Source organism: Microtus oregoni, unplaced genomic scaffold (assembly GCF_018167655.1).
Source record: "Microtus oregoni isolate MIOR12 unplaced genomic scaffold, Mior012 000043F_ref0000047, whole genome shotgun sequence".
Taxonomy (NCBI): Eukaryota; Metazoa; Chordata; class Mammalia; order Rodentia; family Cricetidae; genus Microtus; species Microtus oregoni.
Window position 1 is genome coordinate 7,839,254 of NW_024543210.1, and position 24,609 is coordinate 7,863,862.

The window sequence follows — 24,609 nt, forward strand, 5'->3', positions numbered from 1 at the left end:
GTTCTCTGACTTGATTGATGCTGTTGCTCATTCCAATTTCAAAGCTGCCATAACATGGATGAACATCAAAAGGGAGCCCAGGGCAGAACCAGAATCGACTCCACATCTCCCTGACTCTAAAACCTGTGCTCCTGAGAGCTGATCCTACGAATGAAGAATGAGAATCAGGGAGATGGCTGATGTCAGAGGTGAGAAGCAGTAAGGCATGATGATCATCCCAGAAAGACTCAGGAGACACAAGGGGGCAGAACCAGAAAGGAATGTTTATCTATTCGGGGATGAAAAAGATGGGGTGCAGTGAACACTAAGCACTAGGTTTCTGGAATGAACAGACTGGGCAGCGCTGTTCGTGGACTCACAGGATGAAGTTTTATTGGATGAACGAGTGGATGAAGGAAGACATGAAGAGTGGAGGTGGACCCGAATGGAATGTACAGAGATCCCCATCTCATACACAAGCAGCGGCTTTCATGTTGATACCATGTGGGATGCTCTTGATTTGAGGCAAGGGTCAAATGTAAGTATTTCATGGAAATGGATGATTGGACTTGGCCATCCCTGGCACTCTATGCTATGACATCGAAAAGGGGTTCGGTAACAAGCTGTCTGTGGAGGAAACAACACGGAGGAAAACACCAAAACGACATTTTCTGAAAAATTATAATATGATTTGTTTAATATATTTAAGTGTGCATATTCCAATGCATATTAATAAGTGTAAAAATTGTGTGTTGTGAATCATGCTTCCCCCACTCCTAACTCATAAGGGACACACTTGGAGACCACTGATCTTCTCCATGACAGAAGCCTCAGGAACAGACTGTGCTCCGCATCTCCCGAGACTTTCAACTGCCGGAGTCAGGATCCCAGGTCAGGGCTCAGGGCTCCAGGAAGTGTGACACAGTCAAATACTATGCAGAACTCATCTGTTTATTCCAGTGCGCAGAAGAGGTGAGTGTTTACGCGGAGCCTCCCTTCTCATCGGCATCGCAGACACTTCCTCTGCACACGTTCTCACAGGACACGACTTCTCACCAGGCTGTCCACACAAGCACACAGGGGGCTTTCCTCCAGCAGAGACCCAGGTGGAGACCCTTCAGCCACCCCGAGGAGGCCAGGCTGTGTTCCTGGAGCCCACAGCCCACCAACGTCTCTTCTGAGGACTGGGCCCTGCTTATCATTTATAGTATGTTATAGTATGGCCGTGGCTGGGTTCCATTCTAGCACAGAATCCTAGCATCCGCTTCTTACGTCACCTGTTTTCCTTTCCTGGCTACAAGTGTTAAGTTTACTGGGGGCAAGGGGAGGGGTGGAAAAGGAATTTCCCTGAGGTCTTCTCTGTCAGGGTTCAAGGTGTTTTGTTGTTGTTTTGTTTTGCCACGTAAGCACTCCCTTTGGAAACATTGCGGCCAGCGTGGGTTTCTTTTGCTGGCCCCTTTCTTCTACACCCCTGGCTCCAACCTAGCCAGAAACACCACAGAACTCTGCTTGCTTCCCGAGTCTCCAGTTCCTGGGCTATTGAGTAGCCAGGTCCTAAGTGGCTTGGTGTTGGGGACTGTGTGGTCTGTTCCGCATATCTCCCCGGGAACTTGGAGTGTTAGTCACAGGGTCTGAAATTCTTCCCCTCCCCTCCGCTCATGTTTTGAGACTTTATTCCCTATATGGGGAAGCTATAAAACCTTTAGGGAATCAGATCTAGTTGGTGCAAGTCACCCGCTAGGGTCAAGCCATTGAAGATCATATCCTGCCCCTGGTCTTCTTTGCTTGTGTCTGTTTACTGGTCCCTCCGATGTAAGACGTCTCTGTTGCATGCCCTAGTTACCATACCGCCCCTGCTACAGTGGACGGAAACCTTTTTGACACTGTGAGGTGAAGCAAACCTTTTCTCTCCCATAAGCTGCTTCTGATAGGTAATTTGTCACAGCCACGAGAAAAGTCACTGATATGGATGTGTGGAAAAATAAACTCCTGTGGAAGATTCTGGAACTAAGAGTATGGAGTCTGACAACTGAGCCCACCCACGGCTCTTGGTGTAGGTTCTCACGGGGAATCCAGTGACCCTGAAGCCGTCTGGGGCAGTTCTTTCATCTCCAGTGGAAGACCTATTCAAGGAGCAGGTGTGTTGTCCCCACCCCAGGGGGTGTTTCTCAAGTCAGAGTTTCCAGGTAGCTCAGGCTGCCCCTGCCATCACTCATGAGGCAATCTGTGGCCATGTAGGGAGTTGGGCCTGGAATCATCGCCCTGGGATTAGTGACCTAGGGTAGGTCAGCTGCCCTTACGTACTTAGCTTCCACTACTTTGTGAACCACTCTTAAACCACTGATTGGCACCCCTTGGCCACTGAAACAGGGATCCTGTGAGGCAGGACCGCCCTGGACAGTTACTGATTGCAGCCAGGCTGTGTACTGTGGATTCCCTGGGCTGATCCCGCGAGAATTCTTTTTCTTTGTCTCCTAGCAACACAAACTCTTGCAGTCTCCCACCATCTCTGTGTGCCAAATGCTTTTGAGAGACCCAGGTCCCAGAAAATCTCTGATCCGCAGCCCCCACACAGACCTCGAATGGCTAGGCTCCAAGCCCCAACCCAGAGAAAGAAACACAACCTAAAAACAGGACCAGAGCCAGGGGAAGAGACGCTTTGTCCCCAAACCTAGAGCCGGAAAAAAAGCCCCTAAATCCTGAAACTAGGACCAAAAGAATGCACTAGGTTCCTAGATTTATTGCATATCAAAGATATTTACCTTGGCCCCAAGATTAGATTTAAAAAGGTAGAAAGAACCAGAGAAAGAAACACAGCTTGGACCCAAAAGTGGAGCCATTTCTGCCCCTTACTCAAAACCAGTCAATCCCTGGGCAGGGAAAACGGATCAATCAGAGCCTCAGGCAGTTACTGGCAGTTTGGGAAGTTCCCTTAGTCCTGGAAAGCCCCCCTACAATATTGGGAGGGCAGCCAATCCCAAGCCTGGAAGTCTGGAATGCCCCCTTCAAGCCACTAGGGGGCAGCCAATCACAAGCCCCGAGGCTTGGAATTCCCAGAGCCTCTGTCCCTATATAAACTCCATTTTTTTCTAATGCTCCGGGTCTCTTCTACACTGTTGCTGTCGATACTGCTGTTGTTGTTGCTGCTTCGGATGGATGGAGGGAACCGAGTTAACTCATGAATAAAGACTCCTTGTTTTTACATCAGAGGTGGTCTTGTGGTGGTGATTTGGGCTCTGGAATTCGGGCGGGCGTAACACTTTATTGTGTGTGCATTGGGATAGGTCACTAACTAGGAGGGAAAGGTAGGAGGGAGGGCCTCCTACACCTGCAGGTACAGCCTGTGTTTTCCAACACTGATTATTCCCCATTGGGTAGTTCCTGAGCCTCGGTGACTGTCTCTGTGCCAAGCATCTTCATGTGATGTGTGTTCTGATGCCACAGAGTCACATGACACCCGCCATTTGCCAAAGCACAAGACCCTCTCACATTCTAGCATAAGAAGCAGAGGCCAGGGCCAGGCCACTGTGTTGTCCACAGGCTCACTTAGACTCTGTGCTTTCTGCTCCTTTCACAGTTCCTTGTGTTTATACACCATCAGTTGCCTCCTGGGTACTGCAAGTCCTGGCATCCTGCTTATATCAGGGCTCCTTTAGACAGATGTCACTGTGACTCTCTTATCTCTTGCCCACAGTGTCTAATGCTGTGTATTCAGCAAGTGCTCCATAAACACTTTGGGGGGTTCTTTCTCACTGTCTCCATGGTGAGAGGAGTGACAGAACCCCAATCTCTGGGTCCTTACTTGGACCCAGAGTTTAACCTCCAGTAGACCAGGAAATCATCAAACTGTGAAACCTAGAATCAAGTCAGCCGGGCCCTCCTGTGAGTGTAGCCACAGGATGAATCTGGCAGCAGTTTCCCTGAAGATCTGACCTTCCCTGAGCCACCGTGGGAAGGAAGTGCTGTCACTTCCAACCCTACCCCAGGATCCCGCCACTCACAGGGCCTCAGAGTGCCAGTCAGTCAGAATCATCCCACTGTGCTCCAGGGGATCCATTCTTCACAGCATGCTCAGGCCATGAGATGGGTCTGGAATCACCCTCCTGTTTCCCTGGGGCTGCCTAGGATGCTTTAGGCTCCTTCCCGCACCCAGGCTGAGTAGCCCAGGATCCACCAGTCTTCACACGTCTTCGAAGTAGTCCTTCCTGGTGGCCTCTGTTCACTGTCTGTTCCCTGACCAATCCTGCAGCTTGTGGATCTGGCGTTCCACTGAGATAGAAGTCTTCAGAGTCCCCAGGGAGTTCTCCATCTGGATGGATTCTCCCATGCAGCCCCCCTTCCGGCACATCGCTTGGTACACTTCCCGGGACTTCTTCCTGAAGCGCTTGCCCACAATCACGTACACCAGAGGGTTGAGGCAGCTGTTGCTGTAGGCCATGTAGGAACTGATCTGTGTAATGACGTCCACAGCATGCCTGACCCAGCATCCAGACAGCACGTTGAGACGAATCAGTGTGTCCAGGAAGGTACTGATCTGGAAGGGAACCCAACATATCACAAAGAGCCCCAGGACAGCCAGCACAAGCACAGTGGCCTTCCTTTCTGTTTGGATCTCCTTGAACTTCTTCATCTCGTTGTTCCTCAGCACCTGCATGATCTTCACCGTGCAGAAGGTAATGATGGTTAGGGGCAGCAAGAAGCCCACCAGGTTCAACAGCACATTGGTGAATACCTCCCAGTAGGGGGACGGGTAGATGATGGCGCAGGCAGTGACGTTGAAGCCCTCTTCGTTGTACTTCATCAGGGTCCTAAACATCAGCATGGGTGAACTCAGAAGCAGCGTACAGCCCCAGATCACCAGGCTGTAGATTTTGGCCCAGCGCACCCCGCGCATCCGGCCTATGGACATGGTCTTCACTAGTGCCAGGTAGCGGTCAATACTCACAAGCATCAGGAAGCAGATGCTGCTGTAGAGGTTCATGTAGATCAATGTGTTTACCACGCGGCACAGCACTTCTCCAAACAGCCAGTCGAAGTTATTGGCGATGGTGATGGCCCAGAAGGGCAATCCACAGGCCAGAATGAGATCCGCAGCTGCCAGGTTGCCCAGGTAGATCTCTGCCACAGTGCAGTTGTTCTTGTGCAGGCAGAACACACTGAGGACAAAGATGTTCTCCAGTGCAGCCAGCAGGAAGAGGACCCAGAGGAAGGGGGCCTGGATGGCATTGAGCCAGCTCAACCACTCCATGTCTGGGCAGTCGCTATTCTCTGGAAGGCTCTTGTTGACAGCAGACTCAAGGACATGCGTGGTGATGTTGAACATATCAATGCTGAAAGAAAGGGAAAAAGAGACAGTTACACCCTCAGGCCACAGGGGGAGGGGAGAGGGATAAGGAAGGGAGGAGAGAAGAGAAGGAGAAGGAAAGGGAAAGGATAGGGGTTTGGGGAAGGGGAAGGAAAAGGGAGGAGTACAGAAGATGAGGGGGACCAAAATGTCCATCCGTTCAGCTAGTAGCTCCCCAGGGCAGTGAGGATGTGGGAGGTGGCACGACTCCAGTCCCTCTGTGGACAGTACTAGGGGACACTTGAGAGAGGCCCTCTGCTCAGGGGAACAAAGGGACATGGCATGTCTTGGTCTGAGCTCTGTAAGAATCCTTCCTTGCTCACACTAGCAGTCGTGAGTGCCGTCCATGATGGGCAAATGTGCACACTGCCTTCTCCCACCTCTTGCCTCAGGGTCTGTCACCCCTCAGCCTCTCAGAGCTGGTCAGGAAGGAGTAATGAATCAGATTAGAACAGGGATGTCCTCCTCAGTGGCCCCAGGACCACAACCACTTCCCAGGACAACCCGTGCCTTCCGGCACTGCCCCCTGGCAGGAAAGCATGAAGGTCAGCAGAGGTTGCATGGGAGGAGAGAAAGTGAGACTTTGGACCTGGACTCAAATCCTGGCTCTTTTATCAGTTGACTCTGTGACCTTAGACCTTTACTTAATGTCCCTAACCAGTAAAATGGGAATAATAAAATATACTTCTTTGGATTATAAGTAGAGATCTCAAAAGTCCCAAGCACTGTGGTTCACTGAACATTAGTAATGATTTATTTCTGTCAACCTATTAAAATGGAAATAAATCAGTGTCAACTAGGACTACCATTTGTAGGCCTTTGGTAACCTCTTGACCACACTAACCCCTGGGCTCTTCTTTCACTCTTAGGTGACATTGGCACCCTACAAGGCAAGCCCCTTCTCAGACGTGTTTAGAATGAGAGAATTTATCTGTGTTCAGCAAAGAAAGCACTCGGCTTGGACAAATGTTAGTTAGCTTCCAGTCCTTGCTGTGTGTCCTTGGGCATATGACTTGACTTCTCTAGGCTTCCATTTCTACTTTCCTCCAACCAATGCACTATTGTCTTCCTGACTGGCCTTGGCTGCAAGGTTCAAATCAAAGAGTGATTGTGAAGATGCATTAAAAAGCCCAAAGCACACTCAGGAGGCAAGTGTGATAGGCATGTCCCCTGTGGTTTGGGTGCTAGGTGAGGCCCATGGCTGGGCAAGTGAAAGGGCGTACCAGGCAATATATCTGGGAATGTCTGTTCAACATCCTGGGATTTCCCAGGAAGAACCCCTGAGTGTCTTCTTCTGGACTGGGGCCACTATAGAGCCGGGCTGAGACCTGTGACTCATGGGTGATCCAGTTTGGACCCTGAGGTGCCTGGAGTCCCTGTAGCTCCCATGGGGATAAAGAGTCCCGTGGTCACCTGTGTGATGAGTATTGGCTAAGTGGTGATTTCAGGAGGGCTCAGCCCCAGCATTCTACCTTCCTCACCAGCACCATCATCACCGCCATTATCACAACCACCATGATTTCCATCACCAGCATCTGGAGTCCTGGAGCTGGTCCCAGAGGAGTTTAAAAGTCCTGAGGATGGGGGAGTGCAAAGCAGCCAAGGCTAGACCAGTGACCCATCTCATCCATTTGGGGTCATGGGGTTAAAGTTTGGAGGGTGATCCCAGACAGAAAAGGGGTTGTGTGGCCGATGTTAGAGGTGCGGGTGAACAAGGGTCTCCTTTGTTGCCCCCGAGGATGTCATGGAGGGGCCAATGGGGAAGACATATGGAAGGCTCGGGAAAGAAGCTTTGCTACAAAAATTTCTCTGATATAGCTCCCTCTGGGAGGTGGAGTCTCATTCTTTTCCCCATGGATGTGGCTGGCTGCTGACCTCCAGGGGTAGTAATGGCATGTGAACTACAAGGTGAGGTCATCAACTACATCACCCCACTTTCCTTCCTGGCCTTCCAGAGTGCTGGCCGTGGGAACCCAGACACTTAGGGCGTGGACACTTGGAAGCACCTTGCAAGTGGAGTTGCCAACCCCAGTGCAGCCTGTGTGTGCCATTTCTGCTCCCATGGCTCAGTCTCTTCCAGCTGAGCCCAGGCATCACAGAGAGAGGCCGCCACCCACAGGCTGTCCTGCATTCTGACCTATGGAATGGGCAGCTTCTTTGGGAATCTTTTGGGTGTTCTCATTCCAGCCCTGAGCCCTATTTCTGTGGACATGGAGGGCCCATGTTCTTAGCAGCAACTTGGGGGAGCTGTTCACCCACTAGAGACTCAAACATACCATCTCAGCCATTCAATATTCAGGCTGTGGGCCAGCACTTGGAGGAAACCAGGGAGTTTCAGGAGCTGCCTGGTCAGTGAGTATTGCAAACTGTTGGGACATTCTTAGTGCCCTGCTGGGGTAGACATCTCTGCAGCACCTGCCATAGGATGGGCAGGCTTGGGACCTCTGCTGTTCTTCCCACACTGGTCCATCAATGGAGACCTGTCTCTTGGCTCTGCTCTGGCTCAGTTTCCCCAAAGCTTCCTTTAGTGTTCTGTCTTCCAGCAGACATCAATTCCATAATGACCCTGTCTTCCAAACTTGGACTTCTCTGATTTGTTGGATACTGATGCCAAAGTTTGAAGTTTTTTAGTTTTTGGACAGGGAACAACAGCTCTGGCTGTCCTGGAACTCGCTTTGTAGAACAGGCTGGCCTCAAACTCACGGAGAGTCACCTGCCGATGCCTCACAAGTGCTGGGATGAAAGGTGTGTGCCCCCTCCTCCTGGCCACAGTTGATTCTTTTACCTTTCTTTTTCCAAGTTCATTTTTTTAGACAGCTTACCTGCAGTGATGTGCCCTTGTGCCCTCCCCTAGTCCCACAAACGCCCACTCCTGCTGCTCCTGACAAGTCCATGGGGACGAAGATTGAAGCTTTGATCTTCAGGTCTAACATGAAGCATCCCTTCTACCACGATCCAGGCCAGGATGCAGCCCTCGCGCCACCCGGAGTCCTAGAGTGCCTGACAGTCAGGTGAAGGTCCCTTGACTCACCCCAAAGAGGCTGTGGTGTACATGGAGTCCTCATGCATAGATAGGGGCATGGGCCGCTTCCAAGGAGGGTACATTTGTATTTAGGATGCAGAGAGGTGAGGTTCTTCCTGGGGAGCAGAGAAGGAGACATCATCAGTCGTGATGACAAAAACACACGTTTCTGGGCTGGAGAAAAGGCTCGAGTGGTAAAGAACGTGGCTGCTCTTCCACACCTGGGTTAAATTCCCAGCCCCTACATGGGAGTTCACAACCATCTGTAACTCCAGTTCCAGGGGATCTCACATACCCTTTTGACTTTCAAGACATCAGACACACAAGCGCTACATAGATGCAAACATAAAAAAAAAACAATTAATTGGAAGGAAAAAATTTTACATCATCCGTGAGGATGCAAGATGGAGTCTAGGGCCTTTTCTGGACATACAAGTGCTAAGGCCACACTGAACGGTGAGTGCGGCTGCAGTGTCTACATTCAGGAAGCTTCCAGGCTGTGAAGACGTGGGAGATGCTACTCAACTGGTCACAAAGACTTGCCGACTAGCATCAAATGCAAAGACAAAGGTTTGCCTGTGTCTCCGGATGTAAACAGAGACTGCGCATTAATTTCCCGGCCACCCAGGCCTGAATAATCACACAAAAACTCTATCAATTACAATACGTCTTGGCCAATGGCTCAGGTGTATTTCTAGCTAGCTCTTGCATCGTAAATTAACCCATTTCTATTGATTTGCATATTGCTACAAGGCTGTTAGATTCTGGTGTCTCTCTCCTTCAGCAGCTACATGGCATCTTCCTGACTCCACCTACTCTCTTCCTCTCTCTCTCTCTCTCTCTCTCTCTCTGTTTGGATTTCCTACCTGGCTTTATTCTGCCATGCCATAGGCCAAAAGTAGCTTCTTTATTAACCAATGGTAATAAATATATTTACAACATACAGCAGGGAATCCCACCTCACCCAGAGGTCTCATGTAAGAAGCTTGGTGCCTATAAAAGATGGCATTGCCCCTTCAGTCTGAACTGTCCCCACAAGTTTGTTCTAAGTACTTGGTCCAAAAAGATGGAGCTTTTTTGGTATGCCATGAAACTGTTGGGGGTGGGGATTGTCTGGCAGAGATGGGTCACTAGGGGCGGGCCTCTTGAAGGTCACAAGAACCCCTGGTTCTGAGTCACCCTCTGTTTCCTGTCTCTGACAGTGTGAGACTTGTCATGTGCTCTCACTGCCACCCTTCCCTGCCATCATAGACTGAACCCACTCGGAGACTGTGAGTCCAAACAGAACTTTCCTTCACTCAGTACCATTTCTGTCAGATATTTTATCCCATCAGGCCTTCACACTTGGTCCAAGACAGTCCTGCCTGGGAGGTGTGTAGGAAGCTGGGGTGCATGCATTTATTTGGGTGCTTGCATGTGTATGGGTGTACCTCAGATATGTCCCACTCGGCAGTTAGACACTCCTAACCAAGAAGATTCTGGACACACCATAGTCATCTAGTTTCAGAAGCCAGTTGTCTCCCAGGTTCAGAAACCAATCTCCCAGTTCGGCAATGGCATGCAGGACCAACGTAGACAGTTGCGGGGGACGGGGAAGAGTATCGTAAGGCACCCAGATGATGCTGGAAGAGTCTTACTGGAAACTTCTAAGGCCAAGGCCAGGATTAGAAACTCACAAGAACTAAGTCTGCTTCTCCAAGGAGTGGAGATTGGGAAAGAGAAGACATACCCCATAGCCAGCCTTTCAGAGAGACCCTACCAGGCCTCTAGAGGCAAAATCCAACTGTCTGAGGCTATGTCTGAACTAGTTTTAAGGCTGTGTTAAGCATTATTGAGGGGTCTGTTAATCGCAGGTTGGCTGTCCAGGAAAAGGTCAGAGAGGCCTCTTCTGTCTGGGGGCTGGAGATGCTGCGGCCAGGTGAAGTTCATCGGGATAGTGACATTACTAGGAGATGTTGGGGCCTTGGACTCAGTGGCCCTGGAGATGAGTTCAGTGCCCTCGGTGACTTTGCCATAAGTATCTGGGCAATGTGACCCAGACAGCCTCTGTTATTAAGATAAAAGCAAAGTGTGGCTGCTCTCCTTGCCCCACATGTGGCCACCAGGTGCTTTACTGCCCAGGGGACTTAGCAACTGAAGGGTTCTGTATACCTGGATGCTCCCGGGAAGGCACTCCAGTGTGGGTTCCACTGGATCCTACTCCAGACAACCTCCCGTTTTCTACTGCCATGGGCGTAGCAGCCCCCTTAAGACCACTCCTTGGGCTCTGCCATCTGGCTGCCCTGTGGGTCTGGCCAGGGGTACAATCAGGGGATGGAGGGGGTGAAGATGGCACACTGGTGCTCCAGCTCCCTACTGTGGAGGCCCTAGGGTTCAGAGTCCCCACCTTTCACCCACAGCACCACTGTCTGAGGGGGGGAGGACAGGGAGTGTGGGTCATGCAAGCCTAAGGCAGCCAGGTACCGTCCCCCAACCTGAGCCTACATGCTCTCTATACCTCTGCGTGTGGACTCTTTGGTCAGCCTCTCATGTCGCCCATCCTGAATGTACCTTCTCAATCCTCCTGGGGTTTGGGGCACAGTTTGGGACAGCAAGTTCAGGTACAACAATGTTTACAAAAGAATCAGGTTGGGAAGTCTGTGCTCATGACAGTGTGTGTGTGTGTGTGTGTGTGTGTGATGTGTACGTGCGGGGGAGCAGGAAGAGGGTCCTGTCTGCTCCTAGATGTTGGTTGACTCCTACAGATGCTGGGGGCAGGGGTTTCCAACATTCCAGTTCTCTTGCACACTCAGTGTGGGTGGTGTCTTCGGGAGGCAGACAAAGGAGGTGGAAGAAGAAAACTTCCCTTTCGTCTGCTTGCTGCAGTCAGTCTCGTTGGCCAGTTCGTCTGTTCTGTTGCTGGGGTGTGCTGTCACCGATGGCACTGCCCAGCTTTTGTGGGTGTCTGTCATGGACTGAAGAGCCGAGGTTCCCTGGGAATCCTCCAGGACTCTAGCCCCAGACTGAGACAGCTGAGGAACTGGCCTTGTAGAGTGAGGAGCCGATTCTCCAGAATGAAGACAGCCATTGTTGGACTACCAGACCATATTATGTGTAAGCAAACTAATAAATGTTTTTTAAATATACGTTCACTCTATCTGTTCTGTTCTTCTAGAGAATCCTGACCAACACAGACAGAAATCCTCCACGGGGCTGGTATTTTTCTCAGCTGTATCATGGAAGTTTGCCCCGAGCCCCTCCCTTCAATCACTGTGAGGGAGGGATGAGTCAGTGCCAGGCATGTGCCAGCTTTCAGCCAGTGGTCTGCCTTCCCAGTACCACCAGGGGGCGCCCTGCTGCAGTCATTGTGTGTGTGTGTGTGTGTGTGTGTGTGTGTGTGTGTGTGTGTGTATTTAGGGCAGGGCCCTTCCATCTACCTCTCCTGCTCACAACTCAGGTTTTTGGCCCTGATTTTATATCAGGATGGACGCTGATTTCACAGGTTCGGAAGGAGACACCTAGCCTGTTGATCTTGGGGAACCTTTGAGACTGTCTTCTGTCTGTGTTCTGTGGGACATATATACTTCATTCAGCATCTCAACAAAAACTGTATGTGCACAGGTGTGTGCATCACTATCTGTGTGCAAACTGCACCTGTGTGACCCCTCCATCTGTTTATTCTCAGGGCAGGTGTCTGTCTCATTGCTCTTCCCACTGTCTGCCTGCCATGTCGACCTCTTAAACATCAGCAGCCAGTAAGGAACCCCCTCCCCCCACACACCATCCAGGCCAGATTTAGGAAGAATCGGGTCTCCTGAGTCCCTTCCTGACCCTTCCCAGGATAAGAGTTTCCCCTAATGCCTGCTTTGCATGTCAGGATGCTGTTTATAGACCATCCCTAGGTAAACCTTCAGCCAAGGCATAGATGGGATTGGGGAGGGGGAGGGGAGGTACCTCATAGCCTGCATCAGCCCCAGCAGTGAAGTGCAGCCCTGACCATGGGTTTCCAGGGAACCCTTTCCCTTAAAGAAAGAAGGCAGCAGTTGCCTTCAGGGCTGGCGATGAGGGTGGACAGTGGGGAGCAGCCTGCAGGGATGGGGATAGACAGTGGGGAGCTGCCTGCATGGGTAGGGTGGGGGATAGACAGTGGGGAGCTGCCTGCAGGGATGGGGGTGGGAGGTAGACAGTGGGCTCTCCATTTTCAGAACTCCTAGAGTCAGCTCAGAAAACTAGATCCAACACTAGACTTGAGCATGTGGGCCCTTCTAGCGTCTGGACATTTTCTGGTTTTAGAATGTTCCGGAAATATTACTAATGGACAGAGGGAGTCTTGAGAAGAGAACCCCTTGCTGCAGGGAGGGGGTGTGGTGAGGGTGGGGCAAGGTGAGCTTGCCGGAGCGCTTGCTTCAGACCTCAGAGGGCTGTTGCAATTCTTTGTCTTTTCTTGCTCACTGTGGCTAGGTGATCCCATTTAGAATGTCGTTTTCCTTCCCGACACAGAACTTCACAGTTTGGATAGATTTACAATGCAGTCCCAGCACGCTTGCCCCTTAAAATGAAAATCCCATCTACACCGTCAGCCCTCGCAGGGTTTGCCCCCATCCTACTTACTCCACAGGTCTCATGGTGATGTCTTGAAACACACGCACTGCATTTGAAGCTATTCCTCTGCTCCAGTCCCCTTGTGTTACATGTGATCTGTACTGTTCCAGCCTCTTAATTCAGTCCTGGCTCCCAGGCATTTCCTATGCTCCTAGCTCTGCCCGAAGTCACGCGCCTATGCCTGCGGCGCACACTCCAGCTGCCCACACTCCAGCTGCCCACACTCCAGCTGTTCACACTCCAGCTGCTTACACACCAGCTGTTCACACTCCTGCTACCCACACTCCTGCTGCCCCTACATCCCACGGGGTTTTCTTCTTTCTTCAAGTACTTTGCCATGGTCACCCCTGTGGGACAATCTAACTGGGACACTGCTTCCTGTTATGTCCCCTAAAGCTGACCTATATCTTATGGTGGTGACTTCCTGTAGCAGTTAAAATCTGTAAGCCCTGACTTTCCACAGGGAAGGCATCCATTAGGCATGTCCACCGTATGGATTTTGTGCCACATGTATCTCAGGATACCGATGGATGAGATGCAACACGTGTGTAGATGACATGTGGAAGGGTTGAAGTGTTGGGTAAGCCCGGCCTCGGATCCTCTGAGTAGACTTGATTTCACAAGAAGGAGGATAGTTAGAGCAGATCCCGGTTTCACAGAAGATGAAGAAACACAATCAGGGATGGCAGCATCAGTTCAGGTCCAAGATTTCAACATAAGAATGTTTGAGTACTGCGGTCTCTCTCTCTCTCCTGCCTTAGCCATTTATTCTAATTGCTGTGTGGTTCTTCTTGCTGCTTCTGCCAAGTGCCTGACCCATGGCAGGTACTCTGTCGGTGCTGGCTAGTTGACAGACAGCGGGCAGGTGATGCGCTTTTCCTTGGCTCAGAAACAAATATCTTTGCAGAACAGAGGCAAAGGCCAACAACCGTGCATCTCCGTTATATCCTCACTCCTGGAGGCTGAGACATCCTTTCCCCGACAAAAATGCAGAGGCACAGAAACCACTCCAAGTAGCCCAAACTCACACCCAACCAGGGGCAGGCCTCAAACCCAGGTCTGAGCAAGTCTGAAAACGAAACCTTCCTCTAGCCCTAGAGAGGCTCCCACCCAATCTCCTAGTGCAGGTCACATCCCAAGGAAGAGTGGGAAGATGGGTGAGCTCACAGCCTATCTGTCTACCAGGGAAGTTGTACCTTGTTTCTCCATAGAGAAGATGATCTGCATGTCCAGGGCCTCTCTGCCCCTCTATCTGCTAAGCCTCAGGCTCTGATGGGGACTTCAGGGGACCTTCAGTGCAGAAAAGAATAGATGCCCCCAGCCTGTCCCTGAAGATATCTTACCTCTCTGAGGACTTGATAATAAGAGGTTCTTGCCACAGAACAAGCCAAGGTTCTTGTCCTTGTCTCTGTCTTGCTACCTATTTTTTAAATGGGGCTTGAACAGAGTTTGACAGGGAAGACAATAAGAGCGGCCACTGCATGTGTGAGTGCCTGTGCATTATATGTGTGTAAGTGAATATAGGTGTTGTGTGTGTATGTATGCATAAATAGTGTTGTGTAAATGTGTACATAGTGTGTCTATGTACATAGTGTGTGTGTGTGTGTGAGTGTGTGTACGCATGCATGTTCCAATGAAGGCTGAGCACTATCTAGGTATGCTCTGGGAGAATGCCCAGTTTTATTATGAACCTGTCTGTCACTGTTGTGTATGCTCAGGAATATGACTGAACAGGGCCAGGTACCCAGAGCTGTCCCAGGGACTTCATCACTGAGACTCATGGCCAATCCAAGGCCAGCTCCAACACTCATCAGCTGTAGATAATCTTGGATAAGCAGCTTCAGTTTCTGTAGCTGCTAGGCTGGGATACTAATGTCATCCCCTTGGGGAGGTTGTGGAACTGCTAACAATTGCAAGACGCACTTTAACTGCTCCAAGCAGACGGCATTTTCTTCCTGCTAACAGCAGGCTTTATTAGAGGTGTGAGCCCTGGCGCCAAAGGAGAAAATGCCCAGGCTTCCCTGTACCTTCTTTCTATCAGGAGAGGAAACGGAGCTCCCCTCACGTCCCCCACTAACCTGGACACTTCAGCCTGGAACTGGAACCAAGACTACCTGTCTAAAACTGGAGCAGCCAGAGGGGGCGCTCTGGGACTGGGCCAGGGTGCAGCCCCTCTGAGAACGTTCTTTCTGGTGTCCTGGTAATGGAAGGCCCAAGCTTGCTGAAGTCCTGAAGTATTTGAGTGGAAAGGGTTCCCAAGAGGCTTTTCAGAAGAGAACTTGAGGCCCAGAGGCGGAAAGTATTCTCCCAGGAGACACCCAGTCAGCTGAGCTTCACCTTGAACCTGAGACCTTGAAATCCCAGCCCCTCATTCTTTTTATTATCTCATGGCTGCCCCATACTGAGGTGGAAGGCCAAGATGTGTGTGCCCAGTGTCAGTAAAAACCAGAGTTAGTGCCCGCCTCACCCCATTCTGTGGTGGACACGCATGGGATGTTAGGAGCACATGCCTTTGGTGAAGGTAACGGGTACAGACATAGTCTTCCCACGCCCCTGAGCGACCCAGGTTTCCTGTCCTGAGCATTGAAATAATCACGGTCACAGGCGATATAAATCTTTTCCAGAGAACAAAACCAAAAACCACAGTAGAGAGGAAGGCTGCATGCACGTCCAGACAGGAACACAAGTTCCTGCAGCACAATTCCCTTGGGTGGCAGACAAGGTAGGGAGCACGTGGGTCCTAACGGGTAACCGTGACTCTACAGCTTCCTCAGCCGTCCCGAGAGAGGGCCTGTGATAGCATTCATAGTCTAGAGCCCTTGAAAGAGGATGACGCCCCCACCCCACCCCGACTCTTCCAGAGTGACCACTACCTGAGCTTTCTCACCACTGCCAAGTGTGCGCTATGACAGCTTGCCACCCAGCTAGGTTTCCAAACATGCGGGAAGCAGGCAGACCGAGCAGAGAACCTGAGCCAGCCGCAGACAAAACAATCCCATGTCATGAAACCAGTTTGGGTAAACACGGAGGGGAAGATCCCAGTGAGTTTGGGGCAGGAAGAGCCGAAGTTTTGTCCCTTCTTTATACAATATACTATGATATCCAGGGTCAAGAGCTTCCCCATGACGTGCCTTTGGCTATGACGGGGCTTAGCGCTTTCCCTCCTTGGGGGTAATCTTTCTCCATCCAAATGTCTGTTCTTGTTGCGTTTGCCATAGAAGCCTCATCTGAGGGTTACCTCTTTTGAGAAACCTTCCCTGATTTCTCTGCCATCAGACAATCCTTGTCTGTCTGGGACATTAGAGCCAAAAACTGGAGGAGGTTGGCCTAATGTTGAGTCCTGGAGACCAGGTGTGTCTCTGGGTAAATGTCTGGTGACTGTGGACCCTCTTTTTGTCAGTAGGTGACACAGGTTACAGGTGACTCTGGAGATGTCCCGGGGATGAGGGAGAGGTAGCAGTGAGCTCTCCGTCTGAGAAACATGCAAGCAGAGGCCATGGGATCTGCTCACTGAGCTTCAGAAGCACACCTTTTTTCTCGAGTCCGTCTTAATCAGCTCCCTTCACTGGGCATGGCACAGAGATGCTGGCTCCCTGGTTCCCTGTCTGGTTCTCCCCACCCTCCGAGGACCCAATCAGACCTGCTCAAAGTCCTGCCAAAGGTGGAGTATCCCCTTAGTCACATGACCTCTGTCTGCTGGAAGAGGAGCCCCTCAAAAGAGGGAGTCACCCTTCAGAATTCCAGCGCTCTGGGCTTGGCCAATTTTTCCAGGAAGGTGTGGGAGGGGAGCCGGATTCTGAGTGCAGCAGAGCCGGGGGTCCAGAGAGATGCAGAGAAGACTGGGAAAACCCAGTCCTGGAAGCTCTTTCTCATCAGGTCCGGCTGTGGAGCAACAGAGTAGGCGTGTCTCGATTCTGTCGGTGCAACCTGGGGCAAATGACTCCACTTCTTGGTAAAATGGCTTACTTCTTTGAACAGGATGCTGTAAGTTCTGGTAAAAATGTAACCCAGGGCCACGGATGGTCATATATTTTCTTTCCATGTTTCCGAGCACATGACAGCTAAGCCTCTGCATGTAAGCATGATTCCCGTCAGCCCTGTTTTACAGACGGGTAAACTGAAGCACGGGTAGCAGAGAAGAGAAGAGGTTTAAACCCAGGCAGAATGGGATGGAACCCAGGCTGTGGAAACTTTGAACTGATATGTCGTAGACAGACCAGATAGGACACATCGTGACTGACCCTACACTGCAACGGTTTCCGGCTCACAGCCTGGAGCCCCGCCTCTCCTATAGCAAGCACATCCTGAGCAACTATCATTTACTTTGTCCCTATCTCAGTCTGGGCCTGCTACGGATCTGTCTTACAATCGGTCTGCAAATAGAAGGAAATGTACCCTTTTTTTGAAAAAAAAAAAAAAGTTAAAAATTTCTTCTTTTTTCTTTTTTTTTTTTTTTTATTCCTAGTTCCACAATTTACAGGGCAATATACCTGACGTAAGGAAAAGAAAAAGAAAAGGTCACAAGAGACAAAAGACCTCAGGAGTGCACACCTGATTGACACTGTATTGCATGAATCAGTGGCTACGCCTTTACCAGCTGTGGCTATGACAGCCCGAGAAGGGATTCCTGTTTAGGCTGCAGTGACGTTTCTGACAGTGGCTCGTCACCCCTTCTGTGGCAGACAGTTCCTCCTGAGACTACTGTGCAGAGTAACCTGCAGCTTTCCTGGAAACTCCTCGCTCTCCCGCTAAGAGCTATAATTGTTTCTGCTGTTTCCACTCTGCCTTCTGTTACCGTATCCACCACAGATCCGTAGCCAGCACCATAGGCACTGCCCCAGCATCGTTGATTGTTGTTGTTTGCTATAATTTCCCTCATCACAGTCACCTCCACCCACATCTCCCCCTTCATTGGGGCCACCATAGCCTCTTCCTTCACCACCATATCCACCACGTTGGTTTCCATATCCTGGTCCACTGCCACCATAACCTCCTCTACTGCTGTAACCATGACTACACCAGAGTTGCCACCATCACCTTCAAATCCATTATAGCCACCGTCCCCACCTCCATAACTACCTCTGCTGCCACCACCTTCACCACCAGAGCTTCCTTTTCCACCAAAGTTTCTTCCATGACCAAAAGGAAAGAAAGAAAATCAAGGGCCCATCTCACTTCACAGTTATGCCCATTGGCACTGTGGTATTCTGAACAACAGTTTTATCGACTGTGTCGTGATCTCAACAGTTACAAAAGCAAGTCAGTCCTCCCTTTCCCACTCTGCCTGACTTCCATAACTACTATAATTTCAATCTTGTCATAGTTTTCAAAGTAGTCCCTCAGATTCTGATCTTCTGTGTCTCCTTCAATACCACTCTAATGGCTGTTCTTTTTTCTTTTTCTTTTTCTTTTTTTCTGAGACAGGATTTCTCTATGTAACAGCCTTGGCTGTCCAGGCTGGCCTCGAACTCACAGAGATCTTACCTCTGCTTCCCAAGGGCTGGGATCAAAGGTGTGTGCCACCACCACCTGGCTATGATGGCTGCTCTTGGCTGTCCACTATATATGGCTACATCTGGAATGGAGGCACAGCAGTGAGGGATTTCTGCCTAAGGTAAGAAGACACACACCTTAATCTGGACCTTGAGGAGGGAAGTGTTATCTGGGCCACAGTTTCTGCTGGAAGCCTATATAAGGACAAGGAAGAAGGAAGCTTTGCCCTTTCTCTGCTTGCCCTCACCTTGCTAGCACATCCATCCCTTCACTGTCTTTAGAGCCTACTTCTCCAGAATTCCAGCATAACACTACAGGCCAGCCAAGAAATCCAGCCTCGTGCACTGAGAAACTGCCAGGTTCTTGGACTTTCTCTCCACAGGCAGCTGGATTCACTGGACTAGTTTGTAAGTCATTCTAATAAACCCTCTTTATATACATTTTCATGCTGTAAGTTCCATCACTCTACAGAACCCTGACTGATACAACCACCACCAAGAATTCTCTTCGCTGTGAAGTGGGTACCAGGCTTTCCAGAATCCTTCCTAGAAATGGCTCCCTTGGTTCCGCCACATGCCCACCAACCTTGTACAACTGAGCACACACGGCAGCATCCACCTACTTCAACGCAAGTGCAGGTCACAACCATAGCCCCTGGAATGTTTTGATTGGAGTTCCCCCATTACCCCACAGTCTTTAAGTGTGCCCCATTTCTCAAAATGTTCTCTTAAGTCGGTGGTTCTCAACCTTCTTAACGCTGCGTGTGACCCTTTAGTACAGTTCCTTATGTTGTGATGACCCCAACCATAAAATTATTTAACTTGCTACTTCATAACCATAATTCTATCCTTATAGTTATGTGCTCTGTCTCTGTCTGTCTGTCTGTCTCTCTGTATGGACCAGAGGATAACCAGTTGTTTTCCTTAGATAACATCTACCTTCTTTTCTGGGACGGTCCCCCACTGATCTTTAATCTTAGCAGGCTAACTAGCTAGCACCAAGGACACACCTGTCCCTTCTTCTCCAGGGCTGGATGACAAGTGAGTCCCATGGAGCTTTTCTTTTAGACTTTTAGTTATTTATTTGCGTGGGTGTTTGGACTCCACGTATGTCTGTGTACCACCATGTACACGCAGAGCCTGTGGAGGCCAGAATTGGGCGCTGGGAACCGAATCTATATGCTCTGGAGGAGTAGTCAGGGTTTTTAACCGACGAGCCACCTCTCTAGCTGACACCTGGATTTTATTAAAGTAGGTTCTTGGGCTCGAAATCAGGGTCCCATGGTTGAGCAGCAAGTACTTTATTGAGGATGGATGCTAAAAGGAAATCCCACACTAGCTCAGAATTGAGTATAATAAAGGGTTATTTATTTAGGGATAGACTCACGCATCACAGTCCTCTGCACGAACGGGGAACAGGAACCTTATCCAGCAGCCAGAAGAGAGAGAGGACGTGTGTTTTACATGGGCATATATAGTTTAAGAGGCCACGCCCAAGTGGGCCGGTAGCTTAAATTCTACTGGCTGTGGGATTTCCTACAGCATTTTACCATCTGAGCCACCTACCCATCAGGCCACCTTGTCACCAACATCTGTTACATAAACACCCCATCCCCAGCCTACAGCAGGCAAGCCTGGTTTGTAGCTTTAAGCTAGCTGGAGGGGACTTGGAGGGAACCTGTGACCTGCTCCAGGGCTGAGAAGCCTCAACCAGGACCTGACCCTGCATGTGTGCCGACACAATGCCACAATATGGGTGGAAAAATCCCCAGGTCTGAGCTGGGATTGAGCAGCGCTTCTGACATGCATTGGCTTGCTGACTTCTCCAGTGCTTCACATTCTGGGGCCAGAAATAAACCCTCCCAGATTCCCTGCCCAGCTCATTGCCAATTTGACCTGCTGGGACCCATCCTTACTCCAAAGCCTGCCCTGGGGAAGCTAGGTCACAGTTTTGTTTCCCCACTTACTGTTTAGTCTCTAAGTACCATTATGGGTGAGTGGGGCAGGCTGTTAGCAGGGGCTCAATCAGTTTTCTGGATGGCCATTAATGGGAGTTTGTTCCTACTAAGGCACCAGCTGCCCATCTGCAAGGATCCACTCCTGATTGCCCACTCCTGCAGAGACCTTCAGAACCAAGACAATGTAAAAATAGCCCGGTCTTCACATGGCATGTCACAGACCAGAGAAGGCAGTAATAGGTGGCAGCTTCAACATCTTTTCTGAATAAGGATGAGGCAGGAGGAGAGGGTAGACTAATGGCTTCCAACCTTGCCCCCAGAAAGTTTAATTGTGGCATAATTTAGCGAACAAATTGCAAACATTTAAAACAAAAAAAGGCCCTTTCATTTTTGTGTTCTGTTTCTACAAAAAAATCAAAGGACAGGAAGTGCTTCATGCAGAGACATGCTCATCCTCGTTTAAGAGAGGGCCTTAGGGACAGCCTGACGCTGGCTAGGTGGTATTCTACGCATGTGCAATGACTGCCCGAGGATGCTTCTCAGGGCTTGCCAAAGTGAGATGCCACCTCTGAAGTCTTGTCAGCATTGTAAAATTCTGGGCACGGATTGTATCCACAACACAGATTTTATGTTCTGGAGGGTGTGCTGCTGAAGGCTGGCACGGATGTCTTTAGCCCCAGGATCGCCGTTTGCTTTGCTGCTTTTCTTAATTCTTTGTAGAGGGGCCTAAGTGTGCTTTTAAAATGAAGACCATCTATAGGGCTGGGGAGAGGCCTCAGATCTTTAGTAACCACAATAAAGCTGGGTACAACATTGTATGCCTGTAACTTTAATGCTGGGGAAGGGCAGAGAAAGGCGGCTCCCGGGGGAGCCAGCTGGTAGCTCAGTCTAGCTGAAGGTTGGGTTACAGATTCAGTAAGGAGGATGTCTCGGAAATAAAGTGGGGAACAATAAAGGAAGACACTGACATTGACTTCTGACTGCCACCCAGGCACGCACAGGCCAGTGCACCCCGACCACACACGCACCTAGCACTTTTGCAATAACAAGCCGTACGTTTTCTCCTTGTAAAAAACAAAATAGAGAGTGAATTATAGTTAGTTTGTATAAGAAAGACAACTGACCAGGCCTTGCTTATAGTAGGAGCTGGCAAATTAGCTCACAGTTTTATTTTTGTTTAACGTGAAATGTAAACTGTTTCTCCCACGATTCTCTGGTTGCCTAACTACCATTCTGCGTAGGTGAATCAGTGGGTTCTGCTAACCTGGGAGGGTCCTCAGACGCAACTCTAGGATTCTCAAGCTCCCTACCGTGCCACAAAGGCCTGTTTTGATCACACGGTCCAACCTACATCCTTGATTCTGCCATGACAGTGCAACGAAACCCCAGGAGATGGAGGTCCTTCCACTGTGTTCTCATGAGCCGTACCATTTTGGAGTGGCATTTTCACAACAGTGAGCCCTTGGAGCATGCCTCCCCATCACCTTCATTCACGGAGGACCATTCCTCAACTGCTGTGCCTGGATGTGGTCTGAGTCTGTCCCCCAAGAGTTCCAATGTTGGAGACTTGGTCCCCAAGGTGACAGTGTTGGGAGGTGGTGAAAGGTGGCAAGGAACCTTTAAGAGGTAGGACCTGGCAGGAAAGCTTTTAAATCCCTGGAGACATCTGCCCTTGTCATTCTCCATAATGTGATAGACAAGGGGAGGGGCTTCAAGGGTCAACTTTAAGCAAAACAAGCTATAAGTGAGCCAAAGAAAACTCCTCTTTTTCTCTCCTGTTTTTTCCTTTGACCATCTCTCTCTTTCCTGCCTCAACCTCCCTAGTGCTGGGATTCCAGATGTATCCCACCACATCTGGCGATAAACCCCCTTTATTTGCAAAGTTACCTGCCTCAGGTTCTTTGTAAGAGTGGCAGAAACTGTATGAGTCCAGAACCACAGCCCATCTCTCTCCTGTATTCCATTTCTCTCCTGTATTCCTCTCTTCTACAGGAGTCTGATGTATTCCCTCTGGGACAGCCTATTCTTCCTGCAGCTTGAGAATCTCTACAAAGAACAGAGAGAGCCTGAAGCACCCAGTGAGCCCCTACTCCCAGCTTCCAATCTGATGCTGACCTACCCTCTTTCTCTTCTTTCTCTTTGCAATTTCAAAAATGCATTCAGAGCCTGGCAAGAATGCTGTCCTTTCGGTGATTCTCACAGCCCCCCCCCCCTCTCTCTCTCTCTCTGTGTGTGTGTGTGTGTGTGTGTGTGTGTGTATGGGGTCAGTTTCCATTCTTTTCTTAGCTGCTGGGGAATTGGGAGATTTGGAACTCATCATAGTCCATGTGTGAGGGAACTTCCTCTCACTATCCCCTAAGCCACCCAGACTCTGGTACCCCAGGGGCATGTACTGAGGACTGACTGGCATGGTGGAGTAATGCTATCTGGTACCCCAGGGGCATGTACTGAGTGCAGACTGGCATGATGGAGTGATGCTATCTGGTACCCCAGGGGCACGTACTGAGGACAGACTGGCATGATGGAGTGATGCTATCTGGCATTCAAATCTCAGCCCTGCCACTTGCCTGTGCTGTGCTCAGCTTTCTGAGCCTGTGTTCCCACCTGTGGGGCAAGGAGCTTTACTGTTGGTGTGAGGGGCGTGGGTGCTGTGGGGACCTGGCGTATCCATCCGTCACTCACCAGTGCTGGCTCCCTTACTTGACTCGGACTTTACAGATGCCATCCCTTTCTCCCTGATCCAAGGGAGGTTCTGGGCAGCCAGAGGCCTAGATGGCTTTACTTCTATTCTCTTAGTCATAGGCCCAAAGGGACCCCGGGAAAGAATTCGCTGGACCACTTGTGAGGAAAGTCTCTGGGCTGATGATTATCTCTGCCCTGAACACATGTCTAGTGCTTTGGGGGGGGGGAGTTCTAGGGCCCAGAGGGAGAGAACAGGCAAGGTGCTCCAGGTCTAGGTGACTCTGGGATTTCTCACTGTGGAGAAGGGCCTAGCATGGGCTCAGAGTTCTGCACTCTCTCCTTTCCCCGAGACTCCAGTAGCCTTACCGCTTCCTACACCCATACCTGTGCCTGTCTGGGGAGGCCAGGTGTCACAAGAGCCACGTCAGGTTCAAAGGCTGCTTCAGCCACTGTGTCCCCTTTGCAGATTATCCTGTCAGCTGTCATGTGGCTGCACGTCACCTTAGAATAGATTTATCAGAAGGAGTAGCAGAGACAGCTTTGGGGAGGGGGCAAGGGTCTCCTGGGGCCAGGATAGGACTTACACATACTTCCACCAGGCGATTTACCTGGCCATTTCCAGCCCACACCATGCCCTTCCCCTATTTAAGCCTAGTCTCTGCTCCATAAGGTACGGGCCTTAAATTTGAAGCCTACACAAAATCTCTCATTGGGCCCTGGTTTCTGTGAGGAGAAGCCTTTGATCTGTGGGAGTCCAGAACAGATAGGACTTAACAACTTGGATTTTTTTCTTAATCTACTAAATTAAAAATAAAAAGAGGAAGGAATACTAGCTTCTCAAATCCAGGGCACAACGTCAGGGAGTCTCACACACGACTCTATAGGTCCAACAGTGGTCCTCCTATCAACACAGACCAACAAGGGAAAGAGCCAGCTCTTGGGTTCTCCTTCAATAGCTTTTTGATATCAAAATTTTTCTTCTTTGCAGTTAGTTTTTCTTGATTTTTTGTGCCATTATTTTCCTCTCTCTATGTTTCTGGCTATTATTCTTTATCTGATTTTGATCTCTGCTTCTGGGGATTCAATGTGTGAGGCAAGTACTCTCCTACAAAGCTACAGTCCTGATCAACTTTTATTTTTTTTTTTATTTTGAGGTAGGAATGTCCTGGTACGTTGCCCAGACTGGTTGATCTTGAACTTGTAATCCTCCTGCTTCAGCCACATGAAAACTGGGACTATGAACCTGTGCCACTAAAGCCCAGCTTAGCTATAGCTACCCCAAAAGTGAATTTGAATGAATGCATTTGTTTGTACCCTTGTGGCTTAGTGACCTTCTGAAGGTGTGAATTCTCCTCTGATGTGACCTTGACTTTGTCCCCTAAGATTGATAAGGAGTGTTATCATAGAGTCGATCACTTCTCCAATATCTGCAACTCTTGGAATGAGTTTTCGGAGTACTTTCTAGAATTTCCGGGTGGTTTGTGATGTGCAGATTTTATATCAGGTGTGAATTTCCATAGAACAGGCTGACGACACGGCCTGTCAGAGCTT

General features: G+C 49.9%; 1 protein-coding gene across 1 annotated transcript in view; it reads right to left on the minus strand.

Annotated features, from left to right (window-relative positions):
• Positions 1-652: 652 nt before the first annotated feature.
• Positions 653-24,609, minus strand: part of Bdkrb2 (bradykinin receptor B2) — a 33,180-nt gene continuing 9,223 nt past the window's right edge. Inside the window, exons 2-3 of the mRNA XM_041633495.1 lie at positions 8,355-8,461; positions 653-5,309 (exon numbers count right to left, since the gene is read on the minus strand). Coding sequence (XP_041489429.1) covers positions 4,199-5,309; positions 8,355-8,428 — 1,185 coding nt within the window. The 5' untranslated portion in view covers positions 8,429-8,461 and the 3' untranslated portion in view covers positions 653-4,198. The remainder of the gene's footprint in view (positions 5,310-8,354; positions 8,462-24,609) is intronic.